Source organism: Patella vulgata, chromosome 2 (assembly GCF_932274485.2).
Source record: "Patella vulgata chromosome 2, xgPatVulg1.2, whole genome shotgun sequence".
Taxonomy (NCBI): domain Eukaryota; kingdom Metazoa; phylum Mollusca; class Gastropoda; family Patellidae; genus Patella; species Patella vulgata.
Genome location: NC_065880.2, coordinates 74,353,590 through 74,379,419, shown reverse-complemented (window position 1 = coordinate 74,379,419; position 25,830 = coordinate 74,353,590). Strand labels below are relative to the sequence as shown.

Genomic DNA, 25,830 nt, shown 5'->3' with positions numbered 1-25,830 from the left:
TTGATGGCAAGATGAAGAAATTAAGTTAACATGCCTGGCAAAGTTCGTCGTCCGAATCGTTTGACAACATTATACAATTGATTAAAAGAAAGATTTTATGTCCCTTTTCATAACAGCGTCCGTAAACCTGTTGTGCGTAATCAGAGGGAATATCTGATATCGTCCTTATGCTATGGACAGACGAGCGTATTTTTCCGCCCGATCGCGGCGATTGAAATTCGTCAGCGATTTTTTTTTACGGTCGGTAACGAACGGGCACACGTAGCGATCGTCTCAAGAGCGGACGCCACTCTGTGAGTAATTGTGTCGATCACATAACTTGTCCATCACGTGACTTGTACAAAATGGCAGCAATTTTGAGATCATGTGATATCAACGATCTCGATGATTGGCTTATAAAAATGAATCGCCCGACAATATTCGCTGGACACGGGCACACGAGCGAATTTAATCGCCGGCGAAAAATATTCGGCAAAAAAAATCTAACATGCTAGATACGAGCGTTTGATCGGGCGAATGGTTCGCCGAGCAGAATCGTCGTCGCCCTGAAGGGGCACACGGGCGTATTTTTCGAGCGATTTTAAAAATCGCTGCGATTGGGCGAAAAAATACGCTCGTCTGTTCCCCACTTTAGATATTTTCGGCCGAATATATTTCGCCGGCGATTAAATTCGCTCGTGTGCCCGTGTCCAGCGTATATTGTCGGGCGATTCATTTTTATAAGCCAATCATCGAGATCGTTGATATCACATGATCTCAAAATGGCTGCCATTTTGTACAAGTCACGTGATCGATATAATTACTCACGAGTGGCGAACGCTCTTGAGACGATCGCTACGTGTGCCCGTTCGTTATTGGCCGTAAAAAAATCGCTGGCGAATTTCCACCGCCGCGATCGGGCGGAAAAATACGCTCGTCTGTCCATAGCATTAGGGTCGATATGATATCACACTCTGATGACGTCATAACAGGTTGATGCTTTTCATAACATGCATGGGAGATCACAGGAAATAACATCTCAAGGTGTGTAAAGATAGATATTTTATTACATAAAACACATTTCGAGCAGCATGTAAATTATACACTGTCAATGAAAAATACATTAAAAGTGGATGAAAAATACATAACAAGCAGTTGCCATGCAAGGTATGCCCACATTTTGCAATGGACGGATAGGATAACTAAAAAGGCTATTTTTCGTTCAATCAGGGATCATCCAGGAAAATAATGAACGGAACCGAGATCTTCGGGATGTAAACCCATGTTTCAATCGAGTTTCGTCAAAATCGAATACAAATTGTGACCTGTTGAGTGTCCACAAACATATGAAAGGAAGGTAGTCTTGATGTTCAGGGTCCACGACAATAAAAATTATGCAAAATATTATCAGTATCTCTCAAAAGATTTAAAATAGATGAGAATACTACACTGAGGTAAATTAGAACTACAAGTCAGTTAATGATACATTATTGGAGATTAGATAAAGAGCTGGCAGTTCTCGCTATAATAATAGTTAAAACCTAGATAATGTAAAGGGAATTTGCTGAAAATTTCTGTCAAAGCGATCTACCCTAAAGCGATTGAATTTTGGGCCTGCCGCGATCATCATTATTAGAGTCGGTAAGATGAAAAACATAGTCTCGATTATCCATTTTTTGATTTAATCAGTAGCAGCAGACCGGGTTCTAATCCAGTAAATATCGCAGGTTAGCGATGCCATCGAGTTTTGATTATGGTCAGGATAAGTTAATTATGTCTAATTAATAATTTAGATAACATTTCAGGCCTAAAGAAAGACCGGCAATTGGCAGATTTAGCTCTTGCACAATGTATGTTTAATATTGTAACACACCCAGTGGTAGTGAACAATCACGATTTTATATTTTAAAAACAGTAGTATAGTTTAAATGTAAATAAGAACATAAAAAAAGGTAATACAATTATAAAAATAAAACGTAAATATATGTATCCATGTACAAGTAAATTGTAAACTTTAATATTATATATATTTGTGAGTATAAAAGTAAAATTGATATTTATCGCATGAGTATTGTTTTAATATTAATGCTGCTTTATTACCATGAATTTGTAGGTAGAAGAGCTTTGTACGTGAATTCACTTGTCTCTCATCCCTTCGATGATTTATGATCAATGAAATTTGTTTAGTAAACAGATAAAAATAATCATGCAAAGATACAGAGAGGATACGGTTCAAGTTTCATGTACAACCATTTAACTCCATCGTGGGATACAGGGGGGTTGGATGGCCGAATGGTTAGGACGTGCGTGCTGTATCATAAAGCCTGTCATTGGGTCAACTGGCGTGGTTTCGAATCCCCGGTTGTATGTGACAAGGAGTAGGGTCGCCTGCCCAACCTCGTGCGTTTTCTCCGGGTCCTCCGGTTTCCTCCCACTGCTAAAGACCTCTACGCGCAAGCGAATTATTGAAATAAAATTAAACCATGTTAGTCCCGAAATGAACTAGTTTGTGTCGAGTGGACGTTAAACCCCATTTTTTTTCTCTCTCTCTCACTTCGGGATACAAAGCAAATGGGCAGACTGATCACTATGATTTTGCACGAGAAGCCAGATCCCGTGGGGGCACGACCCAATATTTATCTCTCCCACTGCCGCCAAGACATCTTGGGTCGATTTGTAGCATTTGGGAAACAGGATATATGTTTGACGCTGGTTAAGTATTATGATTAGGGTGTTGAAACCACGTGCTTTTTTCCATCCGAACAACTAGACAGCTGCCCCACTGACAAGATGAAACCAAGCCGGAAAATTCAGAGGAACTCTCTCGGCCAACGCCACAGGACCAAACCAGAGAACTATAACGGAGAACTCCAGACTATAACAGAGAACTCCAGACTATAGAGGAACCAGTGTGTCTTAATCACTGAAAACATATATAAGGACACATATGAAAATGTTACCACGTAACACTAGTATGAGATTTTGTTGGGCGTTATATAAAAATAATAACTTCTACATATGAAACAGTCTTAACATCTGCCTAGCCACATAGTGTACATGTTGTTGAATTAATTTGGTCATAGATAACATAAATAAAACACAGCCAGTCAGGTGTCCTGACCTTGAAAGTTGAAGCGCTAAAAGGTTGTAAAATATATAGAGAGTTTCGCCGTCCAGAAAATACACAAAAACTCTTGCACTGTTGGTGGTACGGATTTGCACAAAAAAACCAAAACTAACCCAGAGCGTCAAAGCACAAAGCCAACGTTTGATATTTCGGACTGCTCTCAATAGACAGTTGTAAACTCGTACACTATAGTACAAATTGATTGACATCTATCATATCAATTACGATTTTATCATAGACTAAATGTTATTCAATTTCTTGATTGACATCTATCATATCAATTACGATGTTATCAACATCTGAAACCTCACCCAACTCTACATCAGGTACAACAATTGATAAGAGTCTATATATATTTGTTTGTAAACCTTGTAGTCTCGTTTCTGTACTTTCTAAATTGTGTTTTTCATCTCCGAGATTTTTTTCAACATTGTGTAGCTTATTCTGTGTAGTTTGCAATGCGGTCTGGTTGTTGCGCAGCAACGTTTGCGTTTTTTCAAGATTCTTCTCTGAAAGTTTTAATCGCGATTCTTTGTCTTTCAACGATGTTTGTGTAGTTTGCAATGCGGTCTGGTTGTCGCGCACCATCGTTTGTGTTTGTTCAAGCTTCTTCTCTGAGAGATTTAATCGTGATTCTTTGTCTTTCAACGATGTCTGTGTAATTTGCAATGTGGTCTGCTTGTCGCGCAGCAACGCTTGCGTTTGTTCAAGCTTCTTTTCTGAGAGTTTTAATTGCGATTCTTTGTCTTGTAGCGATGTCTGTGTAGTTTGCAATGCGGTCTGGTTGTCGCGCAGCATCGTTTGTGTTTGTTCAAGCTTCTTCTCTGATATTTTTAATCTCGTGACTTTGTCTTGTAGCGATGTCTGTGTAGTTTGCAATGTGGTCTGCTTGTCGCGCAGCAACGCTTGCGTTTGTTCAAGCTTCTTCTCTGAGAGTTTTAATTGCGATTCTTTGTCTTGTAGCGATGTCTGTGTAGTTTGCAATGCGTTCTGGTTGTCGCGCAGCATCGTTTGTGTTTGTTCAAGCTGCTTCTCTGATATTTTTAATCTTGTGACTTTGTCTTGTAGCGATGTCTGTGTAGTTTGCAATGTGGTCTGCTTGTCGCGCAGCAACGCTTGCGTTTGTTCAAGCTTCTTCTCTGAGAGTTTTAATTGAGATTCTTTGTCTTGTAGCGATGTCTGTGTAATTTGCAATGTGGTCTGGTTGTCGCGCAGCAACGTTTGTGTTTGTTCAAGCTTCTTCTCTGAGAGTTTTAATTGCGATTCTTTGTCTTGTAACGATTTCTGTGTAGTTTGCAATGCGTTCTGGTTGTCGCGCAGCATCGTTTGTGTTTGTTCAAGCTGCTTCTCTGATATTTTTAATCTTGTGACTTTGTCTTGTAGCGATGTCTGTGTAGTTTGCAATGTGGTCTGCTTGTCGCGCAGCAACGCTTGCGTTTGTTCAAGCTTCTTCTCTGAGAGTTTTAATTGCGATTCTTTGTCTTGTAGCGATGTCTGTGTAGTTTGCAATGCGTTCTGGTTGTCGCGCAGCAACGCTTGCGTTTGTTCAAGCTCCTTCTCTGAGAGTTTTAATTGTGATTCTTTGTCTTGTAACGATTTCTGTGTAGTTAGCAATGTGGTCTGGTTGCCGCGCAGCATCGTTTGTGTTTGTTCAAGCTGCTTCTCTGATATTTTTAATCTCTTGACTTTGTCTTGTAGCGATGTCTGTGTAGTTTGCAATGTGGTCTGCTTGTCGCGCAGCAACGCTTGCGTTTGTTCAAGCTCCTTCTCTGAGAGTTTTAATTGCGATTCTTTGTCTTGTAGCGATGTCTGTGTAGTTTGCAATGCGGTCTGCTTGTCGCGCAGCAACGCTTGCGTTTGTTCAAGCTCCTTCTCTGAGAGTTTTAATTGCGATTCTTTGTCTTGTAGCGATGTCTGTGTAGTTTGCAATGCGGTCTGGTTGTCGCGCAGCATCGTTTGTGTTTGTTCAAGCTGCTTCTCTGATATTTTTAATCTTGTGACTTTGTCTTGTAGTGATGTCTGTGTAGTTTGCAATGTGGTCCTGGTGTGAAGTAGCATTTTGTCAGAATATTCAAACTTTGCCTGTGTATCTACAACTTTCTTCTCGCTATCTTTAAGCAACGTTTGTGTTTCTTCAAGCTTCTTCTCTGAGAGTTTTAATCTTGAGACTTTGTCTTCTAGTGATGCCTGTGTCGTTTTTAGTGTGGTTTGGATGTGGCCGAGATGCTTCTCGAAATATTCAAACTTTTTCTGTGCATCTGCAAATTCCAGCTCACGGTTCTTTGCTATTGTTTCTGACATTCTTAATGAGTCTTCGGCAGTTTGAAGTTTCGTCTCTGAATATTTCATTTTATTTTCAAAGCTTTTTAGGCTTAGCTCTTGTTGCACTAACTTTTTCTGTGCATCTGCAAATTCCAGCCTACGGTTCTTTGCTATTGTTTCTGACATTCTTAATGAGTCTTCGGCAGGTTGAAGTTTCGTCTCTGAATATTTCATTTTATTTTCAAAGCTTTTTAGGCTTAGCTCTTGTTGCACTAACTTCTGCTCGGAATCTTCTAATTTTTTGTTTGTATTTTCTAGCGTAATATAGGTGTCTTTAAGCTTTGCTTCTGTTCTTTGTAACTTGGTCTTCAATCTAAGCACTTCAGCAGAAAGGGACGGAGCGTTTCCTTTCTTATTAGGTGTGCTAGAACAGCCTTCAAGTGCCTCGTCATTTTCCGCTAAGACTTTATCGATGCTATTCGGTTCGTTCTTACTCTTACATATACGTTTACTTATTATCTCCGTGCTAATCTCTCCGACCTTTCTTTTATTGGCTTCCGAATGCCTGTAACAAAAAAACCAAAACATTTTCGTTTTATTACCCAGTATAGAAATGTTTTGTATGGCTTATGATAGAAATAGAATGAAATGTACTTTTCCTACTTCGCTAATGAAGACTGGCATACGCCATGTCCAGACAGCGGAGCTATGGCCTACTCTTATTTCGAATTCCAACTGTTAAGAAGGCTTCTTTTTCATGCACACCCAGTTGCGTACAAAAAGATTTTGTTTGGTTTTTGTTTTTGGGTTTTTTTTTTTGGGGGGGGGGGGGGTGTAACAAAAATGCAACCGATTGATGCACATGCCCCAAATACGAGTGACGCAGTCAGGGACCGAGCACCACAGGTGATAGTTTTCTAGGGGCCAGTAGCCTATCTAGAAGCTGGGAATAGGGGGTGAGGGTTGGACGGTTTCAAATCTATAATAGGGCGCCATCCACAATCACACCCCACAATTAATGTCAACAAAATACTGGCTATAACATTGAGTGTCCCGGTCGGACATAGATCATATAGCCCATATAGATGTTCGCGGATCGTTATCTCGCTGGAAAGCAGTTTTATTTAAGTTGACATAAAGTTCATGTCATATAATATGATGAGTGTTACTGATTTTGTTATTAAATTTATGTGAACCTTTGGGGCAGTGGCTATAACACTGAGCAACCTGAGAACATTTTGAAAAATTGAATCAATATCCTGACATTTGAGGTCATTGCTGGGAGCAAATTCTTGTGAACAAGATAACCAAAAATAGGAGTTAATGGCACAGAATCTTGAAATCTGCCCCTGTCCATTCTGCCTGTTTTGCAAGAGTTGACAGTACATTTGTACAGTCTGACGCCCCGCGACCTACACACCAGTGGTACTTCTAACTGGGCAGTTCACTATAACCGTGAATATGTACTGTCAACGGAGGAGTGGAAGAATGATGTCATAATGGAATTTAGCAGTGCAGGCGTGAAAGATTTCAGATATGTAACAGACCTTTTAATTTTTTGGGACTGGGCCTGAAAATTTTAGTCAGTGTCACGACAAATGGGACCAAATTCTGGTTAACGAGGGGATAAGAAATGGAACAGAATCTTGAGGTCTGTCCGTCAATTTCGACTGTAGAAATAACAATTATACAGTCAGTCGCCCCTCTCACTAGTGGTACTACTAACTGGGCGATTCACTATAACCGTGAATATGATAGCGATGAGATAGTATAAGATAGACCAGTTGAAAAATGATGATATAATAGAATTGAGCGCCGTCGTCGCAAAAAAATTTAAATTATGTAACTGAGCTTTTAATATTTTGGGACCGGGCCTGAGGGGACTTTGTCTCTGTCTCACGGGGGCGCTTACTTGGTCTCTGAAATGCCATTTACTGGACTGATTGTCAGAAAATACTTTACATGAGTAAAATACGTTTTAATTTCTACTGGGATTAAATATGCAACAAGTAAAAATTCTTAAGTTCAAAAGATCGCCTTAACATTTCATAATTTAAAGATTTTTCACGTATTTTTGAAACATACTATGCTTCCCAGAACTTCTTACCAACTGTTCGACTAATGTTGTTCGAATGATAATCAATAATATAATTTAAATTATCAAAATCTTCGTAACAAGCTCTCTCAATTTCTTAGACCAACATACTCATAACAGGGATTTTTTTTTCAAACATGACAAGTTGACTAGGTTATTTTATACTATACGTTGCAATTTAGGTGCACGGATTCACACAAAATTTTTCCCTTCTGTTTGGCATTGTTTGTTTACCGCATTAATTCATTTAGTCTGAGACCGACTGCATGTGAGCACTTATTTTTAGACCAACATACTCACAACAGAATAAGGGTGAAAAACATTTTTTCAAACATGACAAGTTGACGTATGCAATTTAGGTGCACGGATTCACGCAAATACATTTTTGGGATTTTTTCTTCTATTTTGGCATTTTTTGTTTACCTCATTAATTGAGTGAGCACTTATTTTGCGACCGACTGCATTTATTTTGCGACCGACTGCATTTATTTTGCAACCGACTATTTTTTTCGCTATTCGTATCCCCCACCTCCCATTTACGCCCCTGTGTACACCAATGTGTACACGGGACATCGTTTTTTCGTCTCATCCGAACGACTATACGTTGTCCCTTGCCAATTCCCCCGTTCTACACCACTGAGAATTATAATGGAAGCTTTATCCTACAGTGTAGTGAGTGGGGTATTAGTTATGGTTGTCAAAGCATCACAATATTTCTCTTTTGACGAGTTAGCATATATTTTAATCTCCCCTTTCTTCATTGAATTTATTCCATGGACATGAACCCATAATAGGGTCTAAGATTAAAACTATTTTTTTTAACGAAATACATATTTTAACGAAAAACACGTAGTTAAATGAATCATTCCTAGTGTATATTTCAAGTAGATATTTTAGTAGATACTTCAATTTTGATTGGCTAAGCACTAAAATCAATCTAATATTATCCAATCAAATTACTAAAATTTGGATTTTATCTTAGTTAAAACTTCGTGAAACAGGCCCCAGGTTCATAAAGATGGTTATATACTGAGCGCCATGGAAAATGCATCACTTTTTTCCCCCTAATATTTTATTACTAGGGGGTTTTGTATGTATAATATTATGCAATACTATGAACTATTGTTTCACACAATGCTCCCAAACGCAAAAAATATCGGCCTGTGTGCAAAAAAAAAAATTGCACGAGATGCACATGAAAAACCCAATATTCACGTACAGCATTGTGTGTGAGCCCTTTAAAAGCATGTTTTCAACTTAATGTGCAGTACATGAACTGTGAAACGTCAATCTGTCGTAATTCGTTGTTGGACGTGTGAAGGAATCGAGCTAGAGATGCCGAGACTTACTGAAAATCAACGGAATGAAGCCATGGGAATGTCCAGGGCTGGCATGTCTACACGTGCTATTGCCAAACACTTCAATTGTCATCAGTCCACTATTGTAAGGTTGGTGGAACGTGTTCGAGTTACTGGATCAACACGTGACCGTCAACGTCCTGGTCCACAACACGTTACAACCCAGGCTCAAGATCGCTACATCCGGGTCACTCATCTGCGTGATACATTCCGCCCAGCTACTCGAACAGGTGCAGCAATCGTCGGAAGACAAGGACCAGTAAGTGCCAACACCGTAAGACGTCGTCTAAGAGAAGTAGGACTCCGTGCACGACAACCTTATGTTGGAGCTATCCTCAGGGATCAGCGGCGTTTGATATGGGCTCAAGGGCACCAGATATGGAGAAGAGTAGACTAGCAAAGTGTGCTCTTCAGTGATGAGAGTCGCTTTCAGCTTTATCACGCTGATGGCCGTCAACGTGTGTGGAGACGTCTTCGAAACGAATCGATGGGGTGGGGGAAGTGTAATGGTGTGGGGAGGCTTCACATTTCATCACCGGACCGCCCTACACAGTTGCAGGGGTTGCGTTAATGCTGTAGCCTACCGTGATGATGTCTTGCAACCAATTGTTGTTCCGATGTTTCGAGCGCACCCACAACTTTAGCACTTCCAACAGGATAACGCACGTCCGCATACCGCCCGTTTTAGTATGGACTGCCTGGCTGCTAACAACATCAATGTCTTGGACTGGCCAGCCATGTCTCCGGACATGGCACCGAGAGAACGCCATCTGTATCTGAGACCACAGATGCACAACATTGCTGCTTTAGAAGCTGCTCTTGTCCAAGAATGGAACAATATCCCCAGGCCTTCTTTCAAACATAGGTCAATTCCATGGGACGTCACTGCACAGCGTGCGTAAGAGCCCGTGGAGGACACACGCGCTACTGACAACTGTGTCGTACTTTTGGTTTTGACCCCTCTGACTTTGTACCGTTGATTACAGATTAAACATCCAAATGTGTTGTTATTGATGTGTTCCTATTTGAATATTGTTCACAATAAGAAGCAAAATAAATAAGAAATGTTTACAGGATCATTTTGTTATACGAAAAACTAAGTGATGCGTTTTCCATGGCGCTCAATGTCCACGGTGCAAAATGCGTATGTCAGCAGTTCTAAATACGTATTTTACTTTTAAAATTTGCAATTTCCATTGCTCCACAATACCAATGTCACAGTGTTAATATACAGAATACAGTTTTCAATAATACACAATACAGTATAATAGTTATTTTGCACATTACACTTCTTCATTGGTATTGTGGAGCAATGGAAGTTGCAAATTGTAAAACTAAAATACATATTTCGGACGGACAGGGGCGACCGCAATATGCGTTCACTTGAACATGTTAGCGTATAAAAACCTTATTTTTTCGTACAATCAGGGGCCATAAAACATGTGCGATTATCGAAAGGGGCAGAAATCTTTGGGATATAAACATACATTTTAAGTTTCACCGAAATCGGATGAAAATTGTGACCTTGGTATTACATACTTTTAGACTAAATTTCACGAAATTCAAACTCAATCGTCATTAGGGTTAACAGTGATATATTTGCACGGTTTCTAAAATTGGGTACAGATTGTGACCTCTAGAGGGACCATAAGGTAAAAACGCGATTTTTCGTACAATCAGGGACAATAATCCAGGAAGTGACAGTCCGATATGCACGAATATCGACAAGAACTGAGATATTTTTGGGTTATAAACATATATTTTAAGTTTCATTCAAATCAAATACAAAAAAATGTGACTTCTGGAGTGTCCACAAGCAATAACTCGTGATTTTTCGTACAATCAGGGGCCATAATTCATGAATTTACGCCCCGATACATGCTAATATCGAAAGGAACCGAGATCTGCGAGAGATAAACCAATATTTGAAGTTTCGTCAAAATCGGATAAAAATTGTGACCTGTAGACTGTTCGCAACTACATTGTGAACGGAGAGGCTATATTGGCCTTTTAAGTTTCACCAAAATCGGATGAAAATTGTGACCTTGGTATTACATACTTTTAGACTGACCTCTAGCGGGACCATAAGGTAAAAACGCGATTTTTCGTACAATCAGGGACAATAATCCAGGAAGTGACAGTCCGATATGCGCGAATATCGACAAGAACCGAGATATTTTTGGGTTATAAACATATATTTTAAGTTTCATTCAAATCAAATACAAAAAAATGTGACTTCTGGAGTGTCCACAAGCAATAACTCGTGATTTTTCGTACAATCAGGGGCCATAATTCATGAATTTACACCCCGATACATGCTCATATCGAAAGGAACCGAGATCTGCGAGAGATAAACCAATATTTGAAGTTTCGTCAAAATCGGATAAAAATTGTGACCTGTAGACTGTTCGCAACTAAATTGTGAACGGAGAGGCTATATTGGCCTTGTGTTACGTTCCTCCTTTAAACTAGATTTTTCAGACAGTAATAAATAAAAGTAGATACCCTTTTGATGAAGGTGTTGATTTCTCCGCAGGACTATTACTAGCTGTTGTCTTATTTACAACCTGAAAAAAAATCACTTCTACTTCTTTATTTACAATCGGGATCATATTCCCGAACACTGATTGCCGCTATTCCATATTCATTTAAATTTTCTGCGCTTTAACCGTTCAGACTTAGTCTCGCTTTCCATGTATGCTTTTTCGACGGCGAAAATGTGGGTCTTATGCAAATGTTATGTGACTGTTTCCATGTAAGTGTTTCTACGAGCGCGAAATGCGCATAGAAACACAAGCTGCTCGATGATCAACTGTTTCGCATGCGTATCACTGTTCAGCCGGATGTTTCTTACAAGATATGGACAGAGAACGAGCTAAAACAAATGTGATTTTTCTGTACAATCAGGGTTAATAGTCCATGAAGTTACGGTCCGATATGTACGAATATCGACAGGAAGCGCGAATATCGGGTTATAAGCATACATGTCAAGTTTTATCAAAATCGGATAAAAGTTATTGCGACTTCTAGAGGCTCCACAACTTTGATTACATACTTTTACACTATTTGCGTACAAGGAGCAGCCATTTTGTCAGGCAGTTTCGGTCCGATTTTCACGAAATTTGAACTCAATCGTTATTATGGTGTAACGCTAATTATTAATATATTCGATCGGTGATTTAAATCGGATACAAATTGTGAATTTTCCTACAATCCAGGGGGCTGTTTCACGAAATTTTAACTAAGATAGAATCCAAATTTTAGCAATTTGATTGGATAATATTAGGTTGATTTTAGTGCTTAGCCAATCAAAATTGAAGTATCTACTAAATTTTGGATTTTATCTTTAGTTAAGATTTTGAGAAACAGGACCCTGGAAGTTGGATAATACATACATTTCAAGTTTCATCAAAATCGGATAATAATTGTGACCTCTAAATATCCACAAGTGATATTTCGTACAATTAGTGCCCATAATCCATGAAGTTATGAGATCTTTAGGTGATAAACCTATACTTCAATTAAAGATACATTATGGGAGATTAGATAAAGAGAAACTAGATAATGTAAAGGCAATTTGCTGAAAATTTCAGTCAAATCGATCCACCCTGAACCGAGAATTAAGCGATTGAATTTTGGACCTAGCCTCGATCACCATTTCTAAAGTAGGTAGGATAAAAACATAGTCTCGATTATCCATTTTTTATACACCCACATTTCCATGTGGACGTATATTGTCGTCGCCCCTGTCTGTCAGTCTGGACCTCCGTCCACAATTGTTTGTGAACAGTCTACAGGTCACAATTTTTATCCAATTTCAATGAAACTTGAAATATAGGTTTATCACCCTAAGATCTCGGTTCCTTTCGATATTGGCATCTATCGGACTGTAACTTCATGGATTATGGCCCCTGATTGTACGAAAAATCACGTTTTTAGCTTGTGAACACTGTTGAGGTCACAATTTTTATCCGATTTGGTTTAAACTTGAAATGTATGCTTATAACCCATAGATCTCGCTTCCTTTCAATATTTGTGCATATCGGAACGTAATTTCCTGAATTATGGCCCCTGATTGTTCGAAAAATCACGTTTTTAGCTTGTGAACCCTATAGAGGTCATAATTTTTATCCGATTTAAAGCTGTAATTTCATATTTTTAAGTTATATTTTTAAAATTTATTAAAATAAAGCCTTAAAATAGATGGTATCCATAAACCGTCCTACCTTGTTAAAGAATAATCCTATTAATCCTATAAGTCACTTTTGCCAGCTGAGAAATTGGCAAAAATATCATTTTCAACTTCAAATTCCAACGTTTGAAGGTAGCTAATGCATGGAGGCAATAGGAAAACAAGGGAGGTAATTGTGTTATTATTTCCTCTGTCAATGATTTTTAAGGGTGTGAAATAATGCCCATGGTCGTATAATAGTGAGTTGATAACCTATTGGGCAAAAGACATAAAAATAATTATGAAATTCTCGCTTTAAAAAACCGTATTATTATATCACCGTTACACCCTAAGGACGGCTGAGTTTGAATTTCGTGAAAATCGGCCCAAAACTGACAGACAAAATGGCCACCCCTCATTCTCAAATAGCGTAAAAATATGGTATATCAAGGTTGTGGACCCTATAGAGGTCACAATTTTTATCTGATTTTGTTGAAACTTGAAATGTAAGTTTATAACCCAAAGATCTCGGTTCCTTTCGATATTTGCGCATATCGAATTGTAATTTCCTGAATTATGGCCTTTGATTGTAGGAAAAATCACTTTCGTTTTAGCTTGTTCTCTATCCATCTCTCGAAAATGTGGGCGTATCCTGCCTGGCAGCCGCTTGTTGATTTAATCAGCAGCAGCAGACCGGGTTCTAATCCCGTAAATATCGCAGGCTAGCGATGCCATAGAAAGTTGATTATGGTTTTGATAAGTTAATTAATGTCTAATTAATAATTTAGATAACATTTCAGGCCTAAAGAAAGACCTGCAATTGGCATATTTAGCTCTTGCATAATGTATGGATAAAAATTGTGACCTGTAGAATGTCTACAAACAAATTGTGGACGGACAGGGGCGACAACATTATACGTCCACATGAAAATGTTGGCTTGTAAAAAGGCAGCAATTGGACGACAATAATGTCACCCTTCAGGCTGTTAGGGCAAATCCAGACTTACGTCGTCATTTAAGGAATTCCCCAAAATTTTCAGCGAGTTTCAGTACATCAACATAAAAATCGTGCACGGAAACCTAAAAAGCATGCACGGAAATTCAGCAACGTTCCTGAATGGAAAGCGAGTCTAAGGGGTTGGGTTGTCGAGTGGTCTAACACTTGCACTTTAGGGTGGCCTGTCCATGTTTTACTTCTATTTCTAAGGACCCCTACACACAAGCGAATTATTGAAATAAAATTGTATATATGCTGGCCCCCAAAAATGACGTTACACATTGTATTGCTCTAAGCACCGTTTTCCTTACCATTGGCAATTTTGGTATTAGGTTTATAGGAAATTTCAAGTCAGCTAGTGCTAATTTCCTTTCAGTTTCTTCTAATTTCTTTTGCAATAGTTCCCTTTCCCGTTTTTCTGTGTCTTGTGAAGATACAACCTTTCATAAAGAGAGATACATTTTATGAAAAAATATATCAAAATGCCAGACCGACAAACTGAAAACCTAAACTACTGCCCTTCGGGTTAATCGGCAACTCATAAAAGGCAACCGATCTACTTAACTCTGAAATGTATATCTTTGCATTTCGCGACAAATTGTTTCATTAAGGATTAGAATAATATGAGATAATCTGAGAAAGTGAACTGTTTTGGGGTCTCCTTAAATGTTTTATTTATTGCTGCCCTGAAAGGCTCCACAGTGGGGACCGAGGAGGTGGGTGGGTTAATTGATATTAACGAAAATCCCCCCCCCACCACCCAACAGAGATTTCGCATATAACCTCTTTCTAACGTGGGAAATGAAAACATCTAAAATCTGATTAAGAGTAGCAACCCATTGTCGGTAATGAAAACACTTACAACAAACTAAAATCTGATTTAGAGTAACAAGTGACTTGTTGTTACTAACAACCCATTAAGTAATAATCAGAAATCATAAGAATTTGTCTGGCTTCTAGTTTTACCCCATGCAAACTTTAGTATACAAACCATTTAATATCTTGAATTCAGTTGTTCAAGTTATCAGAAATCTTTGAAAATCAGACCTTACACACTTTGTTTTGAATTTAAAGTCACTTTAATCTCTAGATTGTGGACGACCGACGGACGTATATAGGGGGCGAATCCAGGAATTTTTGCAGGAGGGGGTCTGCCAGGCTCCTGTTAAGAAATTTGACAGTTTACAATGCATGATGCCGTCAAAGTTACGTCTCTGGGTAATCCAACACCCCGTTTGACATCCATTTTTATCATGAATTAATAGGATCACATTGTGATTCAATTTCATTGATGCAAAGCATTAATTGTGATATCACACATGTCTATATCATTATTTCGTGCTTTGAATGTCAATCCCAACCCATCATCTGATGGTAAAGTATAAAAGAACACGACCGTTAGACTTTTCTCATAAAGTGTTGTTTTACAATCTTTTTTAAATATAGCTGAGGAGGGTGGGGTTTGGACCCACCCCCCTCTGGGTCCGCCCCTGATATAATAAATACCAACGTACCGCAGTATACATTTCTTGCAGCTTTTCTTCTCTTGCTTTTAATGCTTCTTTCGCCAGTTCCTTTAGAAATCAAACAGGAAGATAAATAATTCAGTTGAAAGATTTACATCTAGACTTTATCATATTCTCCGATAATAGCTGAGGAGGGTGGGGTTTGGACCCAACCCCCTCTGGGTCCGCCCCTGATATAATAAATACCAACGTACCGCAGTATACATTTCTTGCAGCTGATGATGATGGGTTAGTTGTATTTTACGTCCGCTTCCACCGAGGTGATATCGCAGCTTTTCTTCTCTTGCTTTTAATGTTTCTTTCGCCAGTTCCTTTAGAAATCAAACAGGAAGATAAATAATTCAGTTGAAAGATTTACATCTAGACTTTATCATATTCTCCGATAATCGGCTGTTAGAAGTGTGACGTACAGTTAAATATAACCTACCTCTTCTACCTTTGATTTTCGTTTTTGTACTTCCCTAAAAAATACAAATCCAGAAAATGGGATCATTTTCCCAAAATAAGTTGAAATAATCAAGCTCCATTTCAGTTACCTCCATTTTTACCCGAATACAATGTAGAATATTTCACATATGTATGAGAAAACATAAGATAGGTTGCCGGGCAACGAAACATATGACCACGGCAGCTAATTCGTCCGGGCAGTCAACAATGGTTGTCGCATATTTTGTATGTAATGAGGGGAATTTTCAAGACACTTTCAAACAGATCAGATCATAATTTTCATCCTTTGAGGGTTCACAAGATGCTACAAACTGAAACAAGGGCCTATACAAAATATTGAAATTCGAAAGCCTCTTTCATTTTACTGATTTAAATAATACACACAAATTTTATACAGATCGGATTATGACTTTTGTCGCTCGAATGTTCCAATGTTCAACAAATTAAAACAAGGATCAATAACTCTAGAGGCAATTAACGGAAATTGCTGAAATTCAATAGACGTTTCCGTTTCACTAACTCAAATGATACAGATAAAATTCATACAGATCGAATGATAATTTCCGTCGTTAGAGCATTCACCAAGTGAAACAAAGTGGAACAAGGGCTATAACTCTAGACGTAATTAACGGAAATTGGTGAAATTCAATAGGTATTTTCGTTGCACTTACTCAAATAATGCATATAATTCTAGACGTAATTAACGGGAATTGCTGAAATTCAGTAGGTTCCTTCGTTACACTAATCTAAATAATGTGTATCAATTTCATACAGACTGGGTGATAAATTTTGTAGTTAGCCGAACCTTCACCAGGTTCAACAACGTGAAACAAGAGCCATAACGGTAATTGCTGAAATTGAATAGGCTTCCTTGTTTCGCTAATCTAAATAATGCATATAAATTTCATACAGATCAGATGATAACTTTTGTCGTAAGAGAGTTCACATGGTTCGACAAAGTGATACAAGGGTCATAACTCTAGACGAAAATTGCTGAAATTCAACTAATCTAAAGGATGCACATAAATTTCATACAGATCGGATCGGATGATAATGTATGTGTTAGGGTGTTCACATGGTGCAATAAAGTGAAACGAGGTTAATATACCTCCAGAAGAAATTAACAGAAATTATTGCAATTAAATAGACTTCATCTACGTAATATAAACAACATATCAATTTCAAAACAATCAAATGATAAATGTAGTCTATAGAGTGTTCACAAGAATGTGAGGACGACGACCGACGGACGGACGGGCGGAGGCGATGGCAATATACGACCACATTTAGTATTTAAACGGATTAAATTAATCAAAAGTGTCTAACAGAAAACAATTACGTTTCTATACAAGTTACAGTTAGAGAATCATTTGTAGCTCTAAATAGAAATACAGTAACTGTTTTCCACAGAGCTATTGTGTATCATTTATTGACGAGCGGTTGCCACATTTTGTAAGATGGATAGAGAAAAAGCTAAAGAAAAACGTGATTTTTTCGTACAACCAGGTGACAGTTTTAGTCCAATTTTTACGAAACTCAAACATTATAAAGGTTTAATGATGATATATTTAAACGATTTTCATAATCGGATAAAAATTGTGACCATAACCGAGATAATACACCATTTGCCTACTGGGAGCGGCCATTTTGTCGGACAGTTTCGGTCAGATTTTCACAAAATTAAAACTAAAACGTTATCATGGTGAAAATGTGGGCTTATAAAATACTTACTTTTCTTGTTTAAATGTTTTTTGATTAGGTCGTATATACTCATCTTCACTTTCAAGTTCTTCATCAATATCACATCGACTGAAAGAATGCGACCATAAAAACAACTAAGAGAGAAAAAACTATTTCTAACCATGGCGGGGCTCAAGTACTTTCTAGTAGAATTAAAAATTAACGCGCCCGATGTGACATTATGAGAGAAACTGTTAATTCACTTAAATAAACAAACAATCAGTACTGTCAGTGCCGGATTAACCATTAGTCAAATAAGGCATGTGCCTATATAGGGCCAGCCAAAAATCCAAGCCATAAAAAATTATGTTAATGTCAAACTTCTTCAACTACGCGCTTGTCCTTAAAGTAGCTAAGTCTCTAACTCAATATCATCCAAAATCTTCAACATTGAAAACACGATTTATTTGTCAAATTAAATCAACATTCATGTTGTGATCTTACCGGGAAAAGATGGGCTTTTGATATCCAATATTTAAGACAAAATAAACATTTTACCATTGGTACACGAATCGTGTACCATAATGCGCTCCAGCCCCAGTTGTATCAAGAGACTCGAGGGACGCGGCTAGACACATTGCACCAAATCAAACGGCTTATGTAGACTGGAATAACCAGACGCAAGAAATTGAGACTGCTGGCTTATTTCGCCGAACATAACTGATTTGAAATTGGAGTAAAAACGGAAACCATTGAATGTAAATCAGTTTATATACATTCATATTACAGTATTATATGCGTTGCGACCCACTTTTGTCAATTTCTGGGTCCCAAATGTTAGCGATTTAGCTCCTTTAAGTCTTTTCATACTCTGTGTTGAACGACAACTGGTTGAGCCAGCTTGACTGAACGTTTTGTCCTTTACACAAGTGACGTTTTGTATGAATTTGGTATTTTCAAGCTACACGTGCTTTTATAAGGCCAGTAGATCCCTAATCTGGCACTGAATACTGCTATACAGACATACTATGACAATCATTGATCGAACTACTTTTCATCGTCTATTCATAAACAACCATTTGTTATCAGAGTATTGACAGTAGTAATAATAACATGACCAGTCTTTATTATCCGGGTTGTTGCAGAAGAGCAGGGCATTAAACACATTAGCGTACACGTAAAAGACGCCTTGATAGTTGGAATTTGATATTTATAAGAGTAGGGTGTAGCGCTATTGTCTAGGCCACATGTCCCTAAAAGCATCCTGTAAGGCAGAAGCCTGTCATCAATAGTCCAGTTGGGGCAGAACAGTAGGACGTTAATCCCCATTTCATTTCATAAGAGATACATTAAGTTTAATAGCCAATCCTTACTTGTGTGAGGCATCAGCGTTCATATTACAATACCATTTAGCTGGTAACTGTCTGTTAATACCATCTGGTAAACGTCGCCATTTTAAACAATTATCACACTGGGCCCATAACCAATCTGGCAGAGCCCTGTAAATAAATATAAGATAGCCATAAAAAGCGCGGAATTACACCAACAAGGCGTCCTTGTCTCAATAAAAAAAAAACCCATCGACCAGCCTCCTGTTCAGAAGGAAAACTTGCTCTTTCATGAAATTCCTTAAGTGTTCAGGGTGCTGAATATTGCGTGGGTTCTCGGTTCTCACGACCCCATTGATTCACACCATTAACAGACTTTAATCAACAAATACAAGAAACTTAAGAAACCTCTATATTTATGCTTTGTCGATTTCTCAAAAGCATTTGATTCAGTTTGGCGCAAAGGTCTCCTTAAATTATTGAAACATGACATTAATGGGAAAATATTTGAATTGATTAAATCTATGTATAAAAATACATCCTATGTGGTAAAACACAACGACTCCATTTCATATAATATTGATTCTACCATGGGAGTTAAGCAAGGATGTGTTTTAAGTCCTACATTTTTTAATATTTACATCAATGATTTAAACCAATACTTAGACAATTCTACAGACAGTGATAATTATCCTATATTAAATACTACTGGTCTATCCCATCTGCTCTTTGCTGACGATCTTGTGCTGATGTCAGCTACCGAAATAGGATTACAGAACAACCTTGATAATCTAAAACGTTTCTGTGATGACTGGAAACTTGACCTCAATAAAGATAAAAGCAAAGTTATGATCTTTAAAAACAATAAGAAAAAAACAACAAAAAAATTTGTCTTTGGCCACGTCAATTTAGATATTGTAAAATCTTATCTTTACCTAGGCATTTTCATAAATGATAACGGATCTTTTAAATCAGCTATTGTGAATTTGGAAAAGAAGGCTAGGAGAGCCTGGTTGGGCTTAAGACATAAAGTCTGTACATCTAATCGCCTTCCAACACATGTTCTGATAAAACTTTATGAATCAGTCGTGAAACAAATAGCTTTATATGGTTCAGAGGTTTGGGGGGATAATTTAGTGTTCAGTAAGAACTTTGAGATAGAAAATTGGGATAAAATAAATACGAATAAAATGACCATTAAAATATGTAAATCTATTCTTACACAGCCATTAAAATCATCAAATATAGGCTGCTTGGCCGAATTAGGAATTTTTCCTGTTAATATCGATATATTCCAAAGAATGGCTATGTACTATAAAAGACTAAACGAAAATAGCAATAACTTAAGTAACTCATTACTGAATTCTGCATACAAAGAAGACATAAAAATTTCGCAATCAAACCCAAAACTCTCCTGGTATGCGGCTATCCAAAATATCTTCAAAAAATATGACATTCCTCCAACAACAATTTCGAGACAGAATATTAAAAGTTCAATAGAAAGTAAGTTTAACGATCTCCTTGCTGAATCTTGCGGGCCGAACCATAAACTCAGAACCTTCGGATTATTCAAGAAGAAATTCAATAACACTCCAAAATATCTAGAGGTTGTTAATAATAAGAAGTTCAAAATTGCAATGTCTACCCTACGATTAAGTACTCACCAGCTTGCCATTGAAAGGGGTAGATATCTTGAGATACCACTCCAGGATCACTTCTGTAAAAAATGCAATGCAGGCAAAATTGAATCTGAACAACATTTTCTTATGGAATGCCAAAATTATGAAGATTTAAGAAAACAATATATATATCAAACTCTTGACAATACTGGTCTAACCTTTTCATTTGAAAACCTATTCGACCCACCGAGTATTATAGCCACAAGTGTCGCAGCCTTTGTCTACTTCTCTTTTCTTAGGAGAGACATCTGTTCAATATGCATGATATTTTATTTTCTTTTATGTGCGCACGCTTTGTTTTGTATTTTGATATATTATGTACCCTGTATGTGGGTCTTATACTGTCGAGTTATGTGATTTAATACTTTGTACATTTTGTTCCATATGCAGGTTTCATACTGTTTATTTATGAGTGTTCTAAATTTATGTCCGTCCATATTTTTGTGTCCGTCCATTTTTTTGCACCTGTATATTTTGTATATTGTATGTTGTCCTCAAGGGAGGTTCCGATGCAATATTGTGTGTCTTGTGTAATAATTGTCATATCGTTATAATTTTTATGTACACGTTTATATTATATGCTGTCCTAAATGGATGTTTCGATGCAATAAAATCTTATCTTATCTAACTAAAGGGGTCACAACCTTCGTATTATATACTTTTACACTATTTGCGTACAAGGAGCGGCCATTTTATCGGACAGTTTCGGTCGGATTTTCACGAAATTCGAATTCTTTAATCATTAAGGTGTAACGGTTATATATTTAAACGGTTTTTAAAATTGAATAAAACTTATGACCTCTCGAGGGTCCACAAGCTAAAATCGCGATTTTTTCGTACAATCAGGGGCCATAAGCCAGAAAGTTACTGACCGACATGCGGAAATATCGTGATATTTTGTGCTATAAACATAAATTAAAAGTTTCTATAAAATCAGATCAAATTGTGACCTCTAGAGGGTCCACAACCTTGATATACCATACTTTTACACTATTTGCGTATGAGGAACGGCCATTTTGTCGTCAGTAACATCATTATGGTGTAATGGTGATATATTTGAACGTTTTTTTTTAAATCAGATAAAAACTATGACCTCTAAATCACAAGCTAAAATCGTGATTTTTCGTACAATCCGATATGCGCGAATATCGAAAGGAACGGAGATCTTTAGGTTATAACCATTTGAATACGCGGATCTGCGCATACTCCTTCATGTATTAGGTGCGGTCAAGGATGGAACAGAGGATGCGTTGTCATTTGTAATGATACTGATGTAACAGACTTTCTAAAGCACAAGGACCTCGAGGAGCTATGTGGGTGAGAGTTGGAGTTGTAAATAGCACTCGATGTGCCCTTCATACCCGGTTCCAGTGCATCGGATGCAAACTCTGTGCTGTTCTTCCGGCTGGCCACAGTCTAACAGGATGTGATATAACCAGCAAAATTTGGATTAAATGGCCATGCCAGAGACGTTTTCAAAGCACTTTGGAAGATTGCCGACACCTCCGGAGCTTTGATTAGGAATGCAGAAGCCTACTTTACTGCAGTGATGAAACCAAAAAGCGATCCGAATATTTTTGGGACTTGCAGGTCGAATTCTTCCATCATGTCAAAGGAAGTTCTCATCGAAACCTAACACCAACCAGCCAAGGTCTTCTGCCACGTATCAAGCGCAGCTTTTGCGGAACAGCTGATACCTGAGACAATGGGAAAAACTCTTGAATCAAACTGGACATACGTGCTAGGTATTAGTATTCTACGCATCCTGGCTAAAAATTTATTTTTTTAAAAAACACGGGAACAGTGCCCGCTAATCTAGTCTAGTTGGAGGCGTGGTATTTTGGAACGTGTCTGTTAGGGGTAACCCACCGCACAAACTGTCTAACAGTGGACATTCATGATTCCTGTGGTGGTACTGAACAACTCCAAAGCTGTTTTAGGTGGTACAGATTTCAGCTAATCTAGCCTAGTTGTGGTCTGGAAATTAGAGAACTCTTGTCAGGGATACTCCACCACTAGAAATGTCTGTCAAGAGTGTTTTTGTAATACCTGAAGATGTACGATACACTGCTGTACGATTTGCATGTGGTACACTCTTGAGCTAATCTAGCCTAGTTGGGGGGCATTGCATTTTGGGCGTGGAATACCACATCCACTACCAGAAACCCGACAGACTTATATTCTGATGATACCAGATATACATGCATAGATACCATATGGGAGAAAATTGGTACACTTTTCAGCTAGGTTGACCCCCTGGGCTTCTGGTCTAATAGGAGACCAGGTCAACAATAACACGATGTTACGACAGAATAAAGTGTCGTATGACTGCGTTAATACTGTCGTGATGTTATCTTATTGGGTTATGAAAAGGGGCGAGATTTCACATGACCACTGCCAGCAGCCACTATTATACACCAGGGACTTAGTCAATCTGTTTCACAGAGGATTACGAAAGTATTCTAATATCTCTGAAAATGATGACCGCCTTAAACACGTGACGTCACATCACGCGACGTCAATCATTGGCTCAATGGCGCGTGCATTGTTTACATAAGACGTTACTAAATCGGGCAGAATGCTGCCTTTTACTCATGGCTGAATGGTTAGCGTGCGCGCGCTGTATCATAAAGTCTGTCATTGAGTCGACTGGCGTGGTTTCGAATCCCCGGTTGTACGTGACAAGGAGTAGGGTCGCCTGTCCAACCTCGTGGGTTTTCTCCGGGTCCTCCTCTTTCCTCCCACTTCTAAAGACCCCTACGCGCAAGCGAATTATTGAAATAAAATTGGACTATATGTTAGTCCCGAAATGACCTAGTTTGTGTCGAGTGGACGTTACCCCCCCCCCCCCTTCTCTCTCTCTCTCTCCCTTATCATTGATTGTAGCGGCCTCGCGAATATTCACTACTGATCAGTGTGGGATTTAATATTTACTAGGGTTGGTAGGTTTGGGTAAATCTTGCATAACTTGTAATAATGAATGCACGTAACTGGTTTTGTAGTGCAAGATCTCATATTAAGTTTAAATGAAATGAAATGGCATTTAACGTCCCACCTTTCTGTACCAAACGGGATAATGAAGGCGGGCTTTAAACGGTAGCCTACGTGTCAGGGCCCCATCGCCCCCACTTGAAAAATAAATTTGACATATTTAATTTCGAAATAATTAAAATTCATCCTCGCATCCACTTAAAAATATAATTGCCAAATTCCGGGAAGAAAAATCATTTGTGATTGGGTTCCGGGGAAGATTAATCAATCTAGTTTCGTTTTCTCGTCATGTTACGTAATGTTCATGACGATGGGAGCCATTGTTGGACCGAGACCATAGAGCTACCCAGTCTGTCCCTGCATACACAAAGGGAGTAAATTAATAAAATCATCTTTGTCTTGTGTTTATATCCCCGCCATCATTACTTAGTCCAGTCATTACAGAAAAGGAGTGCGTTAAAGTTTAACTTAAACCTATTTTCGTTTTCATTTTTATGTCTTTCATTCTTATATCCCATTTCTAATTTCTGTCAAATCGAAATAAACACCGTTTAAACCGCCGAGGCGAATGAGAAAACCTATAACATTTACATTGGACAGTATTATATATACAATAATAAGCATTATTATTACATATAAATAAATAAACAGGTTCACTCACTCGACTCCGTTCTCTGTGTCGTGCGTCCATTTTGATTAATTTGCGATGGAGTGAGTCACGTGATTGCATACCAGAATATATCATACCATGAATCGTATATAATACAGTTCGATGATCGTCACATCCCAATGACGTCTATACTAATCCGTCATTGTCACACCCTGTGCAGATATTTTGTCACACTAATTTATCGCACATACATGTATGATAATGTCAAACGTTATATAGAAACACAACAATCAACAACATACGATTACACAATCTCCCAAACTGAGTGTCTTCCCTAGCGAGACTTATGTGGAGAATGATGATTCGTGCCGTCTTGTTACATAGGAAGCATAATTTTTAATTTTTAATTCGTCATATCTTTGTAAATACAGAACCATTTTTGGACAGATGTTCCAATCAGTGATCCAAATTCCACAATAAAATTATATTGTTAGGGAATCTATAGCGCCAAAGTCTTTACTATATTTCTTCTATGAGAAAACCGGAGGCGTACATAAAGTTTTTGTTTGGTGTGTGTGTGTGTGGGGGGGGGGGGGGGGGGTAGCTGATGCACATGCCCCTAATACGAGTGACACAGTCAGGGGGCGGCACCACAGGTGAAAGTTTCTATGGGTCAGTAGCTGATCTAGAAGCTGGGAATAGGGGGTGGGGGTGGGGCGGTTCCAAATCTAGGGATCTACCCACTATAACACCCCACAAAAAAAAATTATATTAGTAACTGAGTTTTTAATGTTTTGGGACCGGGCCTGAAGGGACTTTGTCTAACGGGGGCGATTACTAGGTCTCTGGAATGTAATTTACTGGACTTCGGGATCTGGGGAAAGCCTTTACAGAATTCTGATGATTAGAAAATACGCTACATGAGTAAAATACGTTTTCATTTCTACTGGGATTAAATATGCATAATTTTATAATTTAAAGATTTTTTGTGTATTTCTGAAACAAACTATGCTTCCGATAACTTCTTACCAACTGTCCGACTAATGTTATCCGTATGACAATCAATAATATAATTTAAATTATCAAAATCTTCGGAACAAGCTCCCTCAATTTCTTAGATTAACAACCTCATTACAGGAATTTTTTTTTCAAACATAAGTTGACTAGGTTATTTTATACTATACCGTTGCAATTTAGGTGCACGGATTCACACAAAAATTTTCCCTTCTGTTTTGGCACTGTTTGTTTACCGCATTAATTCATTTAGTCTGAGACCGACTGCAGTGAGCACTTATTTTGAGACCGACTATTTTTTTCCCTCGGGACTAGTTTATTTTATACTACACCGGTGCAATGTAGGTGCACGGAATCACGCAAAAATTTTCCCTTCTATTTGGCACGGTTTATTTACCGCATTAATTCATTTAGTGTGAGACCGACTGCAGTGAGCACTTATTTTGAGACCGAATATTTTTCCCTGGGGGTGGGGTGGGGCAAATTTCTTAGACGAACATATTCACAACAGAATAAGTGTAAAAAACATTTTTTTCAATCATGATAAGTTGACATGGTTATTTTAT

The 25,830-nt window shown here is 38.1% G+C and overlaps 1 protein-coding gene across 5 annotated transcripts; it reads right to left on the bottom strand.

Moving 5' to 3' along the window:
- Positions 1-1,023: 1,023 nt before the first annotated feature.
- LOC130010907 (adventurous-gliding motility protein Z-like) lies at positions 1,024-24,367 on the bottom strand. Of its 5 annotated transcripts, XM_056099112.1 has the most exons (10): positions 24,302-24,367; positions 20,635-20,687; positions 19,016-19,141; positions 17,694-17,771; positions 15,943-15,976; positions 15,710-15,826; positions 15,504-15,563; positions 14,301-14,429; positions 11,327-11,388; positions 1,024-5,933 (listed from the first exon to the last, which is right to left on the bottom strand). In XM_056099112.1, the coding sequence occupies exons 2-10, from the start codon at positions 20,643-20,645 to the stop codon at positions 3,353-3,355; spliced, it is 3,198 nt and encodes a 1,065-aa protein (XP_055955087.1). In that variant the 5' UTR covers positions 20,646-20,687; positions 24,302-24,367; the 3' UTR covers positions 1,024-3,352. The 5 variants fall into 5 exon arrangements, with proteins under 5 accessions (XP_055955087.1, XP_055955091.1, XP_055955089.1 ...); XM_056099116.1 differs by lacking the exon at positions 11,327-11,388; XM_056099114.1 differs by lacking the exon at positions 14,301-14,429.
- Between the last annotated feature and the right edge of the window lie 1,463 nt (positions 24,368-25,830).

Coding starts and splice junctions, on each gene's coding strand:
- LOC130010907 (XM_056099112.1), bottom strand. Junction 17,772..19,015: donor AACGCTGATGCCTCACACAA/GTAAGGATTGGC, acceptor GCATTCTTTCAG/TCGATGTGATATTGATGAAG. Junction 14,430..15,503: donor TGCAAGAAATGTATACTGCG/GTACGTTGGTAT, acceptor TCTTTATGAAAG/GTTGTATCTTCACAAGACAC.